The 21,096-nt window shown below is 45.6% G+C and overlaps 1 protein-coding gene across 1 annotated transcript in view; it reads right to left on the reverse strand.

The window, feature by feature from the left end:
- Positions 1–21,096, reverse strand: part of CEP135 (centrosomal protein 135) — a 96,163-nt gene that overhangs the window by 21,297 nt on the left and 53,770 nt on the right. The window contains exons 17-20 of the mRNA XM_065405725.1: positions 11,304–11,419; positions 11,073–11,227; positions 9,986–10,041; positions 613–781 (exon numbers count right to left, since the gene is read on the reverse strand). Of these exons, the coding sequence (XP_065261797.1) occupies positions 613–781; positions 9,986–10,041; positions 11,073–11,227; positions 11,304–11,419 (496 nt within the window). The remainder of the gene's footprint in view (positions 1–612; positions 782–9,985; positions 10,042–11,072; positions 11,228–11,303; positions 11,420–21,096) is intronic.

Below are 21,096 nucleotides of genomic sequence, written 5' to 3' on the forward strand. Positions count from 1 at the left end.
ACTATAATGTTTCATATATGACAATGGTGTAATAAAATAATAATATGCATGCTGAAAGCTAACTACTATACATGTTGGCCTTTTTCTACACACATTGAAGGTCACTGCCATGTGATAAGGGATTTATTCTCCTATCAAAAGTGTGGGGAAATTATGCATGTAAATGCCCCACATGTCAATGGGAGAACAAACCTTTTGGTATTTGAGAGGATAATATAAGAATTGAATGCATTTTGATTCCACAGGTGATCAAACAAAGGAAACAAGTTCTTAAATTTGCAGATATTTAAATTCAGCCTAAATATGTTCATTTCAACTCAACTGTTCATAATATTCTAGTATTCACAAGAATGCAGAACAGCAAAATATTCAAAATGCGTAAGAGATTATAGCAGTTTTGGATTTAGTAATACATGCAGACAAAATGCAAGTAATCTTTGATGCAGAGATGGTGTTATCCCATTGCCCCCTCCCCTCAACACATACTAAAAACATACTCAAGGGAGGGGGGGGCCTTGAACTGCTTGGGGGCCCTAAGCAATTGCTTAGTCTGCTTATGCCTAACACCAGCTCTGCTTTGGTATACTTCATTATCAGGCACTACTTTCATACCTGGTTTTCTCTGGTCATTATAGCTAGATCATCTTGTAATCTTCTGTTCTCCTTCAGAGCCATTTCCTTCACTCTTCCTGTTTCTGCAAGCTCTACCTGAGATGCATCAAGCTGGCGACGGAGACTAGCTATCTCCCGATCTCTGTTACTCAGCGCCTCCTTTAGTTGGCTATCAAATGGGTGATTTTGAAAACCTTAAATAAAATTTCCCTTCTTGCATTATAGCATATACTGCTTCAAAATGTTAGATAAGCTCTGAATATACAAAAGCTTTAGGAGCAACTTACTAATTTATTTCTTGTTCGGAAGGTAACTATAAATCAGTGATACTCAGACCTCAGTAGTTCAAGAGCCAAATTAGCAATCAACATTACCCAAAAGAGCCACGGTAGCGTGAATTTATTGTTTCATTTACTACTTATATATAATATAAAATAATATATTATTCTCACAGCAAAATCACTGACCAAATATTCTACAATTGGTTTGTAACATAGTAAAAGCATCCTGATTGGTTAATAATTAACTCACACAGTGTTTTAATATCATGTGCTGCAAAGAGCCACAGGAGACACATTTAAGAGCCACTTGTGGCTCCCAAACCTCAATCTGAGTATCACTGCTATAAACAAATTACCACTACATGGATCTTGTGCCCCTCATGTGTGATGGATTAAAATTTGCATCGCTCAGAGTAAACTGTTGAACTGCCTATCAGCATAAATGCTTAACTGCTTGTGGTGGCTTGGGCAAGTCATCACTGAAGCATGTAGAACTGTTGAGGGTTGGGCGAAATGTCATTGAAACTGGTGGGTGTAACTGACGTCCTTCATGTAAGATGGCTGTGAGTAGATCTGGACAGGAATTTTCTGACTAACAGTTTTTCCATTGGAAAATACTGATTTATCAAACCCAAAACTTCTCCTTTGAAAGGTGGCACAAGCTAAGAAGATGCAAATCACTGAATTAGGCAAGAGAGGGACTTGAACCTAGGTTTCCCACATCCCACTTGAATGTCCTAATAATTCTCCCGTGGGTCTCTCTCCTGTTGGAGCTGTTCAACTTTGTATAAATAATTAAATATTTATTGGGTTAGAAAAAGAAAGACTGACTATAGACCAGTGGTCAGGGCACTTATCTGGTATGTAGGAGACCCAGGTTAAAGTCCCTGGTCCAGTGAATATTTATTTATTTATACAAAGTGGAACAGCTCAACAAAAGAGACAGACTCACCCGGAATAGCCAATAATCTGGTAGTTAGGGCACTCACCTGAGATACGGAAGACCTAGGTTCAAGTCCCTGCTCTGCCTGCTTCTCCCATGTCTCTGCATCCCAGGTGAGTGACAAAACCACCGAACTATGGGGGACGAAGAGGGGAAATGGATCTCAATTTTTTTTTGAAAGGTCGGTTTCATCCCAGAACAGGACATTTTTCAAAATTGCTGAACTTCTTAGACAGGAAAATTGTTTCCTATTCAGCTATGGCATAAGAAACAGTTAAGTTCCTTTGTAAAACAATAACAGCTTCCATCCCAAACACAGGCATGGCACTGCCCAAAACAAAGGCATACCTAAGGGAATTCAGGAATTTAAATTAAGTGAGTGGAGGGGGCTAGGTTGGGTATTGTTTCTAATAGAGGTTACGTGCATGTATGCGAGAGAGAAGAGGAGAAACACCACAGAAACAGAGACCGAGCAGGAAACCACACACAGCTTGAACAAGCACTGACAGCACAGCTGAAAAAAACCTAGAGAAAGCTTTTGGGCTGAGTGCTGGCTGAAAGGGGCCTGGAGCAGTGAGGAAAAAAACCACACTAATCTTTTCTAACTGCTCTTCTTCTAGATGCACTGCACATGTCCATTTCACTCTTGGTGTGAGTGTGCCTTGCACAATATTGTTGGAAAGGTTTCCCTCAGTGTTACCCGTTGGGGCAGCTCAAGCACCCTCTGCTGCCGCACGCCACTATGTGCTGATATGAAAGGCCCAGCTGCCTCAGAGCTCCCTCAAATCTTTCTTGCCAAGCAGGTTGTGGAATGGACATGTGCAACACGTCTTGAAGAAGAATAGAATAGTTCTTTGAGTGATTGCACACGTGCATTCCGTTCTTGGCGACTCACAAGCTGTAATGCAGGAGGAAGGAGCAGAGTTCATGTACACACAGACTGGAGTATAATTCATCCAAATTTAGCATTGTCTCTGGCATACTGAATAATGGAATAACGGGATGCAAAGACATGAACTGAAGACCAGACTGCCGCTCTACAAATGTCCTGGATAGGGACTTGCACAAGGAACGCTGTTGAGGCTGCTTGCGAGCTTGTGGAATGTGCCGATAGTTTGGCAGGCAGGGAAATACCTGCTAGGTCATAACAAACATGAATGCATGAAGTTATCCAAGATGAAAGTCTCTGTGAAGGGACCAGGAGACACTTCATTCTGTCTGCTAAGACCAGGAACAGTTGGGTTGACAAACAAAACTGTTTAGTCCTGTCTATGTGGAATGCCAACGTTCTTCTAACATCTCAGATGTGCAGATGATGTTCCTCTCTATTTTCATGTGATTCTGAGTAAAAGGTAGGTAAGTAAATTTTCTGATTAATATGAAAATTAGATATCACTTTAAGGACATAAACGGGATTGTATAAGGCAGTTTGGATGTCAGAGCATCCTGGAAACTGGAATTGCCTCCTCAAGCATCCCATCAAAACACCTGTTTAGCACCCCCTGGGTGTCATGGAGTAAGCATTGATGCAGAAGCAGAAGGAGGGGGAGGTCTACGTATAAAATTGCAACTCTTCTTTCTCTGCAGGTCCTGCCAAGGAGCAGCAGCAGAGTAATGGTGGGTCTGCTGTGGGAAGAAGTGCATTCTGGGTGGGGCTGGAACATAGAACCCCAGAGACTTTAGAGTTGCCCTAAAGTCTTTCAAGCCCTGGAGCTTAGGGTCAGTTTGCCCTGAAAACAGCAAGGACCCTTCAAAGTCTGTTGGACCTCCTATGGAAGCCTTAAGGTTTGCAACCATGAGCTCTTGCATGTGCCCACTGCACAAGCCATGGATCTAGCCGCAAAGTCCACTACATCCAGCACAGCCTGCAGTGAAAATCTAGCTACAGATTTCCCCTCTTCAGCTAATGAGAATTCCTGCCTCGTGTCCTCTGGCAGCATGTCTCTAAACTTTAAAATGGTGTCCCAAACATTAAAATCATACTGTTCCAATAGTGCTTGCTGGTTGGCAATCCTGAGTTGCAATCTCCCAGTTAAATAAGCTTTTCTACCAAATAAATCTATTTTTTGGCATCATTTGATTTGGGGGTTGCCCCTTGTTGCCCTTGCCATTCCCTTTCACTAGTCGCAGACACCACCAGAGAACCTGGAGGAATGAGAATATAAATATTCAGACCCCTGGGAAGGCACATAGTACTTACATTCGGCCCTTCTTGAGGTAGGGGGAAGGGATAAAGGAATCTGCCAGAGAGCCTTAATAGGGTCCATAATTGCCTCGTTAATAGGTAAGGCCACGCTCCAAGGCCCTGCTGTGGCCAAAATATCAACAAGGCAGTGTGAGGATTCTTTAACCTCCTCCATCTGGATCCCCAGGCTTAAGGCCACCCTCTTTAACAACTCTTGGGGGGGTCTTATAGTCATCTGGAGGAGGCAAAATGCCCTCTGAGAAGATTACGGGAGAGCAGGAAGAGGCGGACAGCCCAGGCTGAGGCTACTCTTCCTCCACTAGTTTTCCAGCAAGGTCTTCGTGAGCCACCTTTTGCTGCTCAGTACCAGACTCAGGAACAGGCAGCAACTGGTGAGTAATGTGCCCCATGCCTCTCCGAGGATACAGAACACAAATGTCTTGCGTATTACCTAGAAACTGGGGGAAACTGAACGGATTCCAATATGGCTAGTGGACTGGTGGTGGGCAACGAATCTGAATACAAGCTTCCGTTAAACACTTTGAGTAGCTTGAGTGTGGGTCGCTCAAGGGCATTGGCCTAGCGCAAGAAAAGCCAGGCTTGAAGCCCAGTGACCGAGGCATCTCTCAGTACCAAGTAACAGAAAAAAAACCTATCTGTGTTCAAAGAAGAACACTTATGTTATCTACACTATTAACTAAGCACTAACATGGTAAATCTAGAAAACTATCTACAGTTCATTTACAATGAACACACAGAGCACTTGCTAAGGCAAGCCAAGCAATTCCAATGACCATCATGGGCAGTAAGAAGGAACTAAGGGAGCTTTGGGGGCGGCTGGACCCTTTATACCAGTGCACAGTGGGATCATGATGGATTCCCCATCACTAACAATTTTTTAATCGAGGTTTGATGTTTTCCTAAAAGATATGCTCTAGGAAGTATTTTGGGGAAATTCTAAGGCCTCTGTTATACAGGCGGTCAGACTAGATGACCACAATGTACTCTTCAGGCCTTGGTATCTATGAGAAAACACACACACAAATCTGAAGATCACGGTTATTGATAATCTGGTAAGCATATATACCCTACCGTCAAGGAACAGGAATTACTCTTATTTATTTGTATTCTGATAGTGGCTACAATAAGTTAGCTACTGCCCACACACAGGAAGACAATTCCTCTTCCAAACAACTCTCAATCTAAAAAGGCCACAATCAAAGGGTGAAGGACAGGGATAAAACCCACAATATACATTATATATTTCTATTGTAACATATACATATATATACATATATATATATATATATATATACATATATATATATATATATACATATATATATATATATAATGTTACAATAGAAATATATAATGTATATTGTGTGTGTGTGTGTGTGTGTGTGTGTGTGTGTGTGTGTGTGTGTGTGTGTGTATATATATATATATATATATATATATATATATATATATATATATATATATATATATATACACACACACACACACCTACATAAACACACACACATATATAGCTTTTCTCCACAGATGTTTCATATATATCAATGCACCAAAACTCCAGTTAAGCTGACCTTCAAACAAAGTTTAACCTTTTAAAAAAAATTTCAGCTGTTAACTGAAGAAATGTCTGAAAGGTGACAACTAAAAAAGGATGAGCTGAAGCCTAGATCAGAAAAAGAAACAAAGAAGATAGTTTAACATGGAACGCATCTGTAGGGACCCTTTGATACCAACTGGCAAAGTGCACAGGGGGTGCATAGGGCTTTACAGTATTCCCTGGGTCAGATGTATGCACAATAATTCACCGATGGGAGGCATGTCAGTCTCTATTGAGAGCCAGTAGCCCACTGGTTGACATAATCATTGTGAAATGTGTGTGCAGATAATATTTGTGTTATGTATCTATAAAGCAAATTATGTTCTTAAGGTCTTGGAGTTAAGGGAGATCACCAGGAGGTGACATACCTTGGAAATGTTCCTTTCAGGCAGGAGATAACAGACACCTATCACCCTGTCTGGTCATTTGCGTATTGTATGCCTCAGAGTTATGCCTATTTGCATACTGAGCCACAGGCTAAATCTACAAGACAGGAAGTCTACAAGATGAAACAAACAGCAGGGGGTGTTTATGAGTAAAAAAAGGATGGGACTGGTTTATCTTCATGGTGGGGGAAAAGGGCAAAGAAACACACTGAAATCCTTCACCAAGGAGGTAAGCTGACAGCAGGTCTGTCTCATGAAAGAAAGGTCACAGCCTAACCTGGCTGTAAAGTGTTGCGAGGATTTTGGGTAAGCCAAACTCTACAAGACATAAGCGTATCTAGTGACTTAAGTTTAGGATCTAGAATGCATGTTATGATTCTATTTTATATGTAAGCAATTTTTTCCAATACTACTACTTGCTATTACTTGAATCTCTATGCTCTGTTAATTAAACTTATATTTGATTTCATTATAAACATACATAAATGCTGTGTGTTAAGCGGAGTGGTGATCTGAGGTAGAACTGATAAACTGGGGATTACTGTTTCTTTGGAAGCAGCAAATCTGTGAATTCTGCAAGTGTCCCATGGACCGGGGCGAGACACTCTAGGATGACGCTCAGAGGTTTCAAGGATAGGGTATGCCAATCGCTAACCTACAGGGTGACAGTGGAGCCAGCAAGGCCGAGAGGGGAGTGTTTGTGTTGCAAATGGCTGGAGGAGCTGGGCAGCTAACTCATGACAGGCACAAACAAGGCTTCCTCATGCTAAAGACAGATGGTTGTGAGGTGCCTCACAGCCCCGGGAGCCCCCGGGAATTGTCATACATATATGCCCTGCTGACTGGGGGAAGAGTTGCATGGTTTAAAACAGATCTGTAAAACACTGAGGCACTAGACTCAAAATGGTAATCTCTATGCTATTATATCTGTGGAGAAAAACATTATTACCAGTTTTAGAACACATAAGAGCTATTTTGACTTTATTTGAGAAGAACAGACTCAGCAAGAGATTTCCTTAAATATGAGAAGATAACAAAGAAGTGAAGAAAAACACAAGGCAATAAATTCTATTAAAGGTTTCTGACAAGCAAAGATTGGCAGCCTTTTAATATTTATTTGGACTTCTATTTTCCAGAAGAGGTTAAAAATAGTAAATTGTTAGTGAATTAGACATAAGGATGTAATTACAATAGTTCGGTATGATTTACATTGTTCCATATTGTTTTATAGTTTTCAATACTTATATAGTTTATCACAATTGCTTGTGGCTTTTGTGGACATTAGTTTAAATTTGTAAAACTTTAAGGACAATAGAAATCAAGAACAAATTTTGAAAATAATAAATTAAATAGCTCAGTAATTTGATTTGTATGAAAGGGGAACATATAGAGCTATTTGCATACATTAGTAATTATTGTTTATTTAAAAGCACTCTAAAGCTTAGGCATCCAGTAAGGTGCCTCAATTATTTTGCAAGTGTTCCGTGTATGCTTAAATAGATGGTCATATCATCCTCAGGTCTCCCTACTCATTATCTGCTTCCATCTAAGCACGGTGTACTCTGCATTCTATCAACTAGGTGTGCAGTTGTTATGCTCTTACGCTGCAGTTTTACCCTAAAAAGTGACTTTGTAAAAATGGCCTGATGGCTATCTTGAGTAGTTTTAGATAAAGAGAACTTTTCTAACTGATAGGCCCTCAAACCCAATATAATGAAGATAAAAGTCCAAACAAAACCGAGTTAGGTTATGCTCTCTTTATGGCGTACTGGTTTGTGAAGGTTCAAGTAGAACATAGGAGTTTGTTCAGTGCAAAAGATCAACCATACGACTAAACATGACAGGTTTTATTTATGAAGTAGTAAATACAGTGAATGGGGAATAACAGTTTAAGTTGGATCAGTTCCTGTCCTATGTATCTTTCTGTGGCCTTATGGCTGGCAGACTGATCACTCAAGTGCTAATAAGGCCAACATTATCAGTAAACAAACAACAACAACATTTGATATTTCTATCAGATATGGGCCTGAACTGACCCACAGATCAAAATATACTTGATCTATGGGGAAGTTCAGATCTGGTACCAAACTTTGGTATCTCTATAAAGTGACAAACCAAAACCTAGATCCAAATATCCCTGCGATTTGGGAAAATCTGGCTCTGGACCCAAGCTTTGTGGTTCAGGACCATTACTAATTTCTACAGTAACTTCCATCCACAAGGATCCCAAATCACTTTACAAACTGTAGATACAGAAATCATTCATCCAACATTGAAATGCAGTCACTACTGGGATAGAACGGATCAGCTGTTTAACAGCACACAACACTACATAGCAGTTATATACCAGTAGTAAGGAGGGATATTCAATTTAATTAAAACTGTACAAGTAATTTAGGAAGGCAGAATTAATTACTTCACCAATAATGGAGCGTCTGCAGGCCAAATTATGCCCCCCCCCCACGTTTACAAAGTCACTTGAACTTAGGGCTTGTCTACACTACCGCGCGGGGTCGATCTAAGATACGCAACTTCAGCTAAGTGAATAGCGTAGCTGAAGTTGATGTACTTAGATCTACTTACCGTGGTGTCTTCAATGCGGTAAGTTGACAGCTGATGCTCTCCCGTCAACTCCGCTTGCGCTTCTCGTTCTGGTGGAGTGCCGGAGTTGACAGGAGAGCGCTCAGCGGTCAATTTATTGCGTCTACACTAGATGTGTAAAAAGCAACAAAGAGTCCTGTGGCACCTTATAGACTAACAGATATATTGGAAAATAAGCTTTCGTGGGTGAATACCCACTTAGTCAGACGCAGCCCCATGCGTCTGACGAAGTGGGTATTCACCCACGAAAGCTTATGCTCCAATACATCTGTTAGTCTATAAGGTGTGTGATACAGCATGGCCAGAGGGCAGCAGGAGAGGGTTAGAAGGGAGCCTTATTCCCTGTACAGGGAAGAAAGTTTGCTATAGATTAATTAAAGCACCTGAAGCCAATTAGAGCACCTGAAGCCAGTCACCTGATAAAACCCCCCTGCTTCAATCAGTCAGGGGAGGAATTGAAGCAGAGAGGATTGGTGTTGGAGCAGAGAACAGTTTGAAGGAGTAGAAACAGAGTGGATTGGTGTTGGAGCAGAGAGCAGTTTGGAGGGAAGCAGAGGAAAGTTTGGAGAAGTGCTGCGGTGGGCTAAGAAGACCAAGACTCTAGGTAAAGGGGCACCTGGCTTGTGCAGAGGGAGGGCAGGAAGCCCCCACAAGCTGAAGGGCAGGAGAGGGAAGTAGCCCAGGGGAAGGAACTGCTAGTTCAAGTGGTTTACCGCTATCCCTAGGGCCCCTGGGCTGGGACCCGGAGTAGAGAGCGGGCCCGGGTCCCACCCTCTCCACTCCCCTCCTCTAGGACACTAGTGGGGCAGTTAATATTCCAGTTCAGGGGCAAGAAATGGTGCCCTGAAACCCCCGCTCCCCCCAAGAAGAAAAAGCGCGAGACCCATCATAGTAGTGCCGGCAAATTTGCCACAGGTGCCACAGGACTCTTTGTTGCTTTTTACAGATCCAGACTAACACGGCTACCCCTCTGATACTATACTACATGTGATAAATCGACCCCCGCTGGATCGATCACTGTCCGCCGATCCAGTGGGTAACGTAGACAAGCCCTTAGAAGTGCAATTTAAGTGCTACTTATAGGAAAATTAAGTGCACATAAGTTTAATTACCCAGATAAACAATTGCTATTGCCGCTTTTAATCCTCACCATCCACACCTACAGTATTTGAGGGGAAGTGTCTTCTGCAACAAGATATATTTTTTCCACAATGTAAATCATACTCCCCTGTTTGATAACATATATAATTAAGTATATGTCACCAAAAATACAATAAGAGCCTGGCTGCTAGTGCTTTTATTCTGCAGAAAATATTGATCTTAGGAAAATAACGGAAAATCATTTCAGTGATTACTTACTCTACGGAGGATTCCAGTTCTGACAGAGTTAGTCTCAAATTAGCAATTGTTTTTTCCTATGAAATAAATATGAAATGTATATTACATATTATGCTGCAGAATACCCAGAATAATTCAAACTAAGCATAATTTACTTTAAAGTAGCATTTATAAAAACTTTAATTTAACTATTCAGCAATAGGTAACTGGGTTTTTTAAATGTTCAAATTTCCAAACTTCTTACAATAAAAATGAAACTTAGGACTAATTTGAAATTTGTAGAAGAAGGATATCTAGCAGTTAAGGTAATTGGGAGTCAGTAGATGCAGGTTATATCACTGGTACGTAAATACCTTGCAACGCCAATTACAACAGTACCATGCGAATGCCTGATCTCACTTTCAAGTGACATTGTAAATAAGAAGCACGCAGCATTATCTCTTGTAAATGTAAACAAACTTGTTTGTTTTAGCAATTGGCTGAACAAGAAGTAGGACTGAGTGGCCTTGTAGGCTCTAAAGTTTCAAATTGTTTTGTTTTTGAGTGCAGTCATGTAACAAAAAACAAAAAATCTACATTTCTAAGTTGCACTTTCATGATAAAGAGATTGCACTACAGTACCTGTAGGAAGTGAATTGAAAAATACTGTTTCTTTATCTTTTTTACAATGCAAATATTTGTAATAAAAAATAATATAAAGTGAGCACTGTACACTTTGTATTCTGTGTTGTAATTGAAACCAATATATTAAAATCTAGAAAAACATCCAAAAATACTTATAATAAATTTCAATTGATATTCTATTATTGTTTAACATCATGATTAAAACTGCGATTAATTGCAAATTTTTTAAATCAAGTTAAATTGTTTTGACTTAATTGCTTGAGTTAACTGCAATTAATTGACAGTCCTAATAAAATTAAACCCTGAGCAGAGGGCTGGCACAAGACCCTAGGTGCCACTTAAATCTTTAACACAGGGCCTAAGCAATACAAAGGCCTTCTGCATCACAACAAAATCTTGCCCTAATTTTTGCGTACTGCTTTGAGATCCTCAGATGGAAGGTACTAATCAAGTGCAATACACTAAGTACTGTTAGTGCACATACCTTGTTAGCTAAGTTGTCATCTAAACATGCAATTCTTTCTGTCTTTTCATCTACAGTTTCCTGAAGACTGTCCTTTTCCTTATCCAGGACACTAATGGTACTTCTGAGCACATTCACTGTCTCATCCTGTGAAGAGCTCTTATGGTTTAACCTAGCTGTAAGAGAAGAAATGGGTGTTTTTGTTGGTTTAAATATAGAAAATTAATGCAAACAAGAATATGAAGTGATTACCTATTTTCTCCTCTAGCTTTGCAATTTCCTCTAGAGCTGATTGAAGTTCATCCTTTTTAAGAGAGGATTGGTGCTGAAGATCTTCAAGGGACCTCCGTAGTTGTTCATTTAATAGCCTGAGAAATCAACAGTCAGTTGAAAATACAAGACTAATATTTCAAATACATTCTTTGATCAAACTATCAAAGAATTAGAGAAACTGAAAGGATTATCTAAACCATCGCTCTGTGGGATTGTTTTGATCAGCCAAAGTTATTTTCATCATCTCAATAAACCAGAACAAATGCAAATAATAAAACCAAAATGCCAGTTTTGCAAGAGGAAAAAGATAAGTGGCCGGATTTTCAAAGTAGCGCAGCAACTAGAAATCCCACTGAAGTCAACAGGAGCGTATCTTTAAAAAAAATTAGTTTATAGTATTTGTTTTATAGAAAGACATTGCTGTAAGCCAACATTGAGCAGAACAAAACCTTGTAAAAGTGTCTTGAGTAACAACTGACATTTAAATTTGTACATTTAAATCTTTGTACTGAAAGATTTACAATATCCATATTTATCTTACCCCCTCCATAAATACCAGTTATAATTATGAGGAATTTATTAATCAAGAATTTGTCACTTGAATGAGGACTTCTCTCACTGTTTTATCAACAAGCACATTTAACTTTCTGAAGATTTTCAAGAAAATTACCAGTACAGAAGTTCTCAAAACTTTATCAGTTTAACAGTGACTTCTATACACATCCCTCCCTATTCATACCAAGCAACTCTATGCAACTACAGCAGTTGCTTATATAGAATACTGGTACTGGGGAAGTATTAGTGATTTTTAACCATTGTTAGTGGCTCAATCCTGGAGGGTGGCTCTTGTGTTAAGCAGGAGATATCCTCTACATTTTCATCTGTTTCTAATGACATTCAGTCTCCTCTTCACAATGAGGAGACACAAATGTCTGGAGGAGCAACTGAAAACAAGGCGGTGGGGTCAACTGTCTGAACCACCAGTAAATGCTCTAGGGACCACAGTTTCCAAATGGTCGTGTTAGTAATATGTCACAGAAGCATGGTACTGACTTTATAGTTAAAAGCGGCATTGAGTGTTCTATTGTAAGTCTTATTTTCATACACTCCTCTCACCTTTTGATCTGAGTGAGCAATTCGTTTAAAATTTCTGTGTGTAATTCTACATGGAAATTTTTTTCCAGATAATTTCATTTAAAAAAAGTTACATATTCAGTAACTGTTGTTCTTCAAGATGGTTGCACAGGTCCATTCACTTCAGGTGCCTGCATGCCCATGCACTGGAGCCAGAAAAAACTTTTTCCCATAGCGGTACTGGTTAGGGCAGCACATGCACCCTCCACATGCTCATGCTGTTAGCCCAGAGTACAGTAACTCCTCGCTTAACGTTGTAGTTATGTTCCTGAAAAATGCGACTTTAAGCAAAACGATGTTAAGCGAATCCAATTTCCCCATAAGAATTAATGTAAATAGGGGGGGTTAGGTTCCAGGGAAATTTTTTTCACCAGACAAAAAAACAAAACAAAACGGTTACTCACCTTTTGTAACTGTTGTTCTTCGAGATGTGTTGTTCATGTCCATTCCAAGCAGGTGTGCGCGCACCGCGTGCACGCCAGCCGGAAGTTTTTATCATAGCAGCGTCCGTAGGGTCGGCTTCGGCACCCCCTGGAGTGGCGCCTTCATGGCTCCGTATATAGGAGCCCGCCGAACCTCCACCCCCTCAGTTCCTTCTTGCCGGCACTCCGACAGAGGGGCAGGAGGGTGGGTATTGGAATGGACATGAACAACACATCTCGAAGAACAACAGTTACAAAAAGGTGAGTAACCGTTTTTTCTTCTTTGAGTGATTGTTCATGTCCATTCCAAGCAGGTGACTCACAAGCCTGAACCTAGGCGGTGGGGTCGGAGGTCACTGCAGACTGGAGTACTGCGCGGCCAAAGGCTGCATCATCTCTGGCCTGGCGCGTGATGGCATAGTGCGCTGTAAAAGTGTGGATTGAGGACCACATGGCCGCTCTACAAATTTCCTGCGTCGGGACCTGTGCCAGGAACGCAGCGGAGGAGGCCTGCACTCTTGTGGAATGGACCGTGATAGGCAGGGCCGGTATGTTAGCCCGACGGTAGCATTCTCGGATGCAGGTTTTGATCCAAGAGGAGATCCGCTGTGACGAGACCGGGAGCCCTTTTATCCTGTCAGCCACAGCAACAAAAAGTTGGGTTGATTTCCTGAAGGGTTTAGTCCTTTCAATGTAGAATGCCAGGGCCCTGCGAACGTCCAGGGAGTGCATCCTACGTTCCTTAGCGGAGGAGTGTGGCTTCGGATAGAAGACCGGGAGAAAAATGTCTTGACACATGTGAAACTGGGAGACCACCTTCGGAAGGAATGCAGGGTGCGGCCTGAGTTGGACCTTGTCTTTGTAGAAGACAGTGTATGGAGGCTCTGATGTCAGTGCTCTGAGCTCCGAGACTCTCCTGGCCGATGTGATAGCCACTAGAAACGCGACCTTATACGAAAGATATATAACAGCGAGCACAAAGCCAGAGGCTCGAAAGGTGGCCCTGTGAGGGCGGACAGGACCAAATTGAGGTCCCAAGCCGGGACTGGTTGACGAGTATGCGGGAACAGTCTGTCCAGGCCCTTGAGGAAGCGACTAACCAATGGGTTTGCAAAGACTGAGCTACCTCCCGCTCCAGGGTGGAACGCTGAGATAGCCGCCAAGTGGACTCGAACCGAAGAGGGGGAGAGTCCTAGTTGTCTCAGATGAAGCCAATAGTCCAGTATGAGAGGGATCGGGGCGAGCAAAGGAGCCTGTCCCCGCTGTTCGGCCCAGATGGAGAAGCGCTTCCACTTGGATATGTACGTGGTCCTGGTGGAGGGTTTTCTACTACTGAGAAGGACCTGCCTGACCTGATGAGAGCATTGCATCTCCACAGGGTTTAGCCATGGAGCATCCAGGCTGTGAGGTGGAGCGACTCTAGATTCGGGTGATGTAGACGACCCCAGTCCTGTGTGATCAAGTCTGGGAGCAGGGGCAGCCTGAGGGGCGCCCGTATGGACATGTGCAGGAGCAACGTGTACCAGTGTTGGCGCGGCCAGGCCGGCGCTATCAGGATGACACGAGCGTGATCCCTGCGAGCCTTGAGGATTACCCTGTGAACCATGGGAATCGGGGGGAAAGCGTAAAGTAGGCCGCCTTCCCAGGAGAGGAGGAAAGCATCCGTCAGGGACCCCGGACTGCGTCCCATGAGGGAGCAGAATTGCTGACACTTCCTGTTCTCTCTCTCTCGAGGCAAACAGGTCTATATGGGGATGGCCCCAGAGCCGGAAAATTGAGAGTACTACATCCCGGTGGATAGACCATTCGTGACCGTGGAACGAGCAGCTGAGAGCGTCCGCTAGCCCATTCTGCTTTCCCGGTAGGTAGGATGCTGTCAGGTGAATTGCGTTCTGTACACAAAAGTCCCATAACGCGAGGGCTTCCCGGCACAGGGGAGAGGAGCGTGCACCACCCTGTTTGTTGATATAGAACATCGCTGGTGTGTTGTCCATAAGGACAGAAACACACCTGCCTGCTAGGTGGGGTTTGAAGGTCATGCATGCCAGACGCACCGCTCGTAACTCCCTGACGATGTGTAAAGAAAGGTCCTCTTGTGACCAAAGACCTTGGGTTCTGAGGTTCCCCAGATGCGCTCCCCACCCCAGATCCGACGCGTCCGTTACCAGGGATAGAGAGGGCTGGGGGCTGAGAAAGGGTACTCCCGCGCAGACCTCCTGTGGGTCGAGCCACCAGTGGAGGGAATCCAGCACCGGTCGAGGGAGCGTTACTACTGAGTCTAGGGAGTCCCTGGCCGGCCGGTACACCTTCGCCAACCAGGACTGGAGCAGGCACAGTCTGAGCCTGGCATGGCCCACCACATAGGTGCACGCCGCCATGTGACCCATTAACTTGAGGCAATTTCTTGCTGTAGTGGTAGGGTAACGTTGGAGACCGAGAATAATGTTGGACATGGTCCGGAACCTGGTCTCTGGGAGGTACGCTCTGGCATGTGTCGAGTCCAGGACCGCTCCTATAAATTCTATTCTTTGGGTTGGAGATAGTGTGGACTTGGCCTCGTTCAGTAGGAGGCTGAGCTCGAGAAAAGTCTTCCTGATGAAGACCACATGAGCCTCCACCTGTTCCTTGGCACGGCCCTTGATGAGCCAATCGTCCAGGTAGGGAAACATCTAAATTCCCTGCTTGCGCAGGAAGGCTGCCACGACTGCCATGCACTTTGTGAAGACCCTTGGGGCTGCTGAAAGTCCGAAGGGTAGAACTGTAAACTGAAGATGGGCGTTGCCTACGACGAATCTGAGGGATCGCGCCTGTGCTGAGGGATTATTGTGATATGAAAGTATGTGTCCTTTAAGTCGAGGGCGGCATACCAGTCTCCTGGATCCATGGAAGGTATGATGGAGGATAGGGAGACCATGCGGAACTTGAGCTTTTTTACAAACTTGTTTAGACGCCGCAAGTCCAGAATAGGTCTGAGGCCCCCTTTCGCTTTCGGTATTAGGAAATAGCGGGAATAGAAGCCCCTGCCCCTGGACTCCTGAGGAACTTGCTCCACTGCCCCTGCTGCGAGGAGGGACTGCACTTCCTGAATTAGAAGTTGCTTGTGAGAGGGGTCCCTGAAGAGGGACGGGGAGGGGGGCTGGTGGGAGGAGAACTGGATAGAATATCCCCTCTCTACCATGCGGAGTACCCAACTGTCCGATGTGATTTGGGCCCAAGCACGATAGAAGGGGGACAGACGTGACAAAAAGGTAGGGTTGGACAGATCCAGAGTTGTGACCCCGACTGTCCCATCAAAATGGGGGCCTAGGCCCCGGTGATGGCCTTGGTTGGGCAGATGACGGGCTGGAGGGCTGTTGTTGCTGCCTCCTTCTGCCGGTCCTGGCCCGCCTGCGCAATGCGTTCGTGCGGTTCTGAGGCTGGTACGGCTGCGGGGCCTGAGGCAGCTTGAACTGCCTACGTTGGGTAACTGGGGTGTGTAAGCCCAGCGATCGAAGGGTAGCTCTGGAGTCCTTTAGGCTATGCAGCCTCTTATCTGTCTTTTCAGAGAAGAGCATGGGCCCTTAGAAGGGGAGGTCCTGGATGGTCTGTTGGACCTCATGTGGAAGGCCTGAGACCTGAAGCCAGGCTCCCCGTCTCATGACCAGCCCAGACGCCAATGTGCGAGAGGCTGCATCTGCCGCATCCAAAGCTGCTTGGAGGGACGCTCGGGTAATTAATTTCCCTTCTTCAACTAGGGCTGAGAACTCGGTTCGCGATTCCTGAGGAAGGAGTTCAGAGAACCTAGACAGTGCAGAGCATGTGTTGTGACCATACCGGCTCACTATAGCCTGTTGGTTGGCTATAGGCAACTGCAGCCCCCCTGTGAAATACACCTTTCTTCCAAACAGGTCCAACTACTTGGCCTCCCTGTTTTTTGGTGTAGCCCCTTGGAACCCCTGACGCTCCCTTTGGTTGGCCGCATCGACCACTAGGGAGTCCGGGGGAGGGTGGGCATAAAGGTGTTCATAGCCCTTGGAGGGGACAAAATATTGCCTCTCTGTCCTCTTGGCCGTGGGGGCTAATGAGGCTGGCGTCTGCCACAAGGTGCGGGATGTGTCCGCAATAGTTTTTATCAGCGGTAGGGCTACCCTGGACGGGTCCGACAGGGCCAGGATGTCGACCACCGGATCCGTATCCACTTCGATCTCCTCAGCTTGGATCGAGAGGCTCTGGGCTGCACGTGTAAGCAACTGTTGGAGGATCCTGTTGTCCTCTAGGGCCGGTGCCGCTGAGGTTCCCGCGACCGCCTCATCAGGAGAGGAAGAGGAGGAGATCACCTGCAAAGGGCCTTCCTCTATACCCTCGGCCCCCATGGGGGCCTGCGGCACACGGTACTCTGGTTGCGTGGCCGGTGCAGGTGCAGGATGCGGCACTGTGGCTGGTACCGGGGTCGACACCGAACGACGAGGCATGCTCGTCGGTGCCTGCGGCGTCGGGACCATGGCCCCTGCCGGTGCCGGTGTGTGACTAGGCAGTGCCGGGATCTGTTGTGGCACACTCCTGTCAGACGGCGGTGCCAGTGGTGGAGGCATTTGAGCCGGAGCCACCGCCGTCGATGAGACCGATGCGGACTTTAAGCAGGGGCCGTACGCCTGTCCCACGGACTGATGGTAGGCCCAGGGAGTCCAGAATGGCCACTGGGGGGGGCGGTTGCCACTGCTGTTGCCACTGCGGTGGATAAGGCTGGAGGCTCGCTCGCGAGGTCGACCGCCTGCTCCTCGATCTACTGGAGCAGTACGACTCCGCCTCCGAATCTGAGGTCTCCGAATAGGAGGACCTAGGGGGAGCAGTACCCAGTGTCGCTGGGGAGCGGTGCCGCTGGACTGGAAAATGTTCTCTCTGCTCCAGTGCCGCTGGGGTGGAGCGGTGAGGGGACCGCGGCGATAACATAGCCGGCTTGCCCCGTGATTGTATAGGGGGTCGGGCCATGGTCGGAGGCTCTTTCCACCGGCGCGGCGACGCCGGCACCGGGAGGCTTAGTAGGTCAGAGGCTGCCTGCAACACCTCCGGCGTCGATGGGAGGCGCACTTCCTCAACGAGGTCCAGGGATGTTGGCCTGTCCGGACTCGACTGTACCCTCTCCGGGGCGGGAGTCAACGGAGTAGTAGGATGAGTCTGCAGCACGGCCTGTCCCGCAGCACACGTGGATGCCGCCGGCCCTTTAGGGTCCTGGTGGGGTGATCGTCCCCTCACAGGCCTCTTCTTTTTAATCGGCACCGGGGATGGTGAACGGTGCCTCACTGAGGCCGATTTCCTATGTGCCAACTCCCTCCGGTGCCGGGGTTTGGAGGTTTTTGGCCTCATGACGTATTACCGGTGCCGGGGCGCTGCGCACCGAGGATGAAGTGCTGGGCACCAGGTCGGTCGGCCCAGGGTCTGAATGTGGCCGCAGGGCCGCTTCCATTAGTAACACTTTGAGCCTCTGCTCTCTGTCTTTGAGAGTCCTGGGGCGAAATGCCCTGCAGATAGCGCACCTGTCTCTTTGGTGGCTTTCTCCGAGGCACCGTAAGCAGGAACAGTGCGGGTCACTCTTTGGCATGAACTTCCCGCAGTCCTTGCAGAGTTTAAACCCTGGGCACCCGGGCATGCCCCAGCGGGGCGACGAGTACGTTGGGGAAAACTCCCCAACAACTATTTATCTATACTAACTCTAAACTAACTAAACTATTTACAAGGAAGAAAACGGGACACTGCCAAGATTGCTGAAGAACAAGCGAAGTTCCAGCTAGCCATCACCGGCGGTAAGAAGGAACTGAGGGGGTGGAGGTTCAGCGGGCCCCTATATACGGCGCCATGAAGGCGCCACTCCAGGGGGTGCCGAAGCCAACTCTACGGATGCTGCTATGGTAAAATCTTCCAGCTGGCGTGCACGCAGCGCGCACACACCTGCTTGGAATGGACATGAACAATCACTCGAAGAAGAACTATATATTATATAGATATACACACAGTATACATTTTAAACTAACTGTTTAATACTGTTCACAGCTATGATGATACTGTTCAAGCTTGTGAAGCTTGGTTGAGGTGGTGAAGTCAGAGGGTGGAAGAGAGAGGAATATTTCTCAGGGAATGCCTTGCTGCTAAATGATGAACTAGCACTCGGCTGAGCCCTCAAGGGTTAACACATTGTTGTTAATGTAGCCTCTCACACAAGGCAGCACGAACATGAGGGAGGGGAGACAGCATAGCAGACAGAGACAGACACACACCTTGTGTGTGGGAGAGAGAGAGAGAGAGATGCACACTGCCCCTTTAAGTAAGCTGACCCACTCTTAAGTGCATTGTCTTTTTAAGTGGATCAGGAAGTTGAGACAGCAGCTGCTGCCCCAAGCTCTCTCTGTCTCCTTCCGTCTGTGTCCCCTCCCTGCTCTATATAAAGAAGGGGTAAGTGGGGTGCAGGAGCAAGGGGGACACCCTGACATTAGCCCCCCCTTTCCCCCCTGCACAGCAAGCAGGAGTCTCTGGGAGCAGCTCCAAGGCAGAGGGCAGGAGCAGCACATGGCAGTGGGGGGAGGGACAGCTGAACTGCCTGGCAATTGATAGCCTGCTGGGGGGCTGCAGCATGGGGAGCTGATAGGGGGGCTGCCGGTCCACTGTGGTTACAAGCCCCCACCAGGTAGCTGCAACGGGCTGCTCTTCCTGCAAGCAGTGGACAAAGCAGGTGGCTGCCAAACGACATTAGAAGGGAGCATTGCACAACTTTAAATGAGCATGTTCCCTAATTGATCAGCAACGAAACAACGTTAACTGGGACGACTTTAAGTGAGGAGTTACTGTATAAAGGAGTGGAGATGCCTTGACCCCCACTCAGTTCCTTCACACCAGAAGCCAGTGCTTGCTGTGACTCCAGTGTAGGGGGAAGGAGGGAGGAGTATGGAATGGACATATGCAACACATCTTGAAGAACACAGCGAACGGGTATGTAACCATTTTTTCTTTGAGTGCTTGCACATGTCCCTTCCACTTGAGGTGACACACAAACAGTCCCAGATGGAGGAGGGAACCAGAGTTTACCTCAACAAAGACTGCAGCACCACTCTCCCAAATATAGCATCATCCCTCAAGGCCTGGGAGAAAGCATAATGAGTAGTGAACAGATGACAATTGCAAAAGCCCTGCAAAGGCCACTCATGGAAATGTAACTCAGGAAAGCAGCTGAATGTGCTTGAGCGCAGAGAGTGCACTAAAGCTCTTTGAGGTAATTAAATGTTGGCAATATCATAGCACAGACAAATGCAGGAGGAGATCCAGGAAAAGATATTCTGAAATAATGGTTTTTCTTTCCATCCTATCAGTAAAGGATATGAATAACTGAAGAGACGTCCTAAACTCTTTAATCCCAGCCAGGTAGAAAGCCCATGCTCTGCGAATGTCCAAAGTATGGAGATTTTTCTTATTTTTGTGTGAAGTTTCAGAAAAAATTGTTGGCAAGTATTATAGTCTGATTCAAATAAACATCTGAAACCACTTTAGTGAGAAATTTGGGATGTGGATACAAACCAACTTTGTCCTAGTAAGATACTGTATAAGGAGGGTCAGCCTGAAGTTCTGCAACTCTTCCGGTTGAAGTAATAGCTACCAGGAATGCTACCTTCATTGAGGGATGAGACAATGAGCACGTAGCTCTAGGTTTGAAAGACGGTTCCATTAAAACCGAGAGAACCAAATTTAGATCCCAGGGTGGAGCTGGGTCTCTAACAGGTGGGAAAAGCCTGTTCAAACCCTTCAAAAACCTAATAGTCACAGGGTTGGAGAACAGATCTCCCATCTGTAGAAGAGTGAAATGCAGAGATAGCAGTCAGACAAACCCTGAGGGAACTGATCGAGACATTTTTTTCCTGTAAGTGAAGCAGGAAATCCAGAATACACTGAATAGGAGCCTGTGATGGAGAGGTATCTTTCTGCTGGGAACACACAGAAAACTTCTTCTATTTCATGAGATAAGTGTATCAGGTGGAAAGCTTTCTGCTGTTCAGACGAATGCTCTCCACTGCAGCAGAACAGATAACTTACACCTCATTGCTTGGGTGCTCCATTATTGACTCCACAGGAAGCTAAGAGGATTGGGATACAGAGCCTGGTCCTGTGAAATTATGTCCAGAATCTGGGGAATGGTAATGGGAATCTCAAATGGACAGGTTCAACAGGGCCAAGAACCAGTGCTGAAAAAGCCA

This window comes from Emys orbicularis, chromosome 5 (assembly GCF_028017835.1).
Source record: "Emys orbicularis isolate rEmyOrb1 chromosome 5, rEmyOrb1.hap1, whole genome shotgun sequence".
Taxonomy (NCBI): Eukaryota; Metazoa; Chordata; order Testudines; family Emydidae; genus Emys; species Emys orbicularis.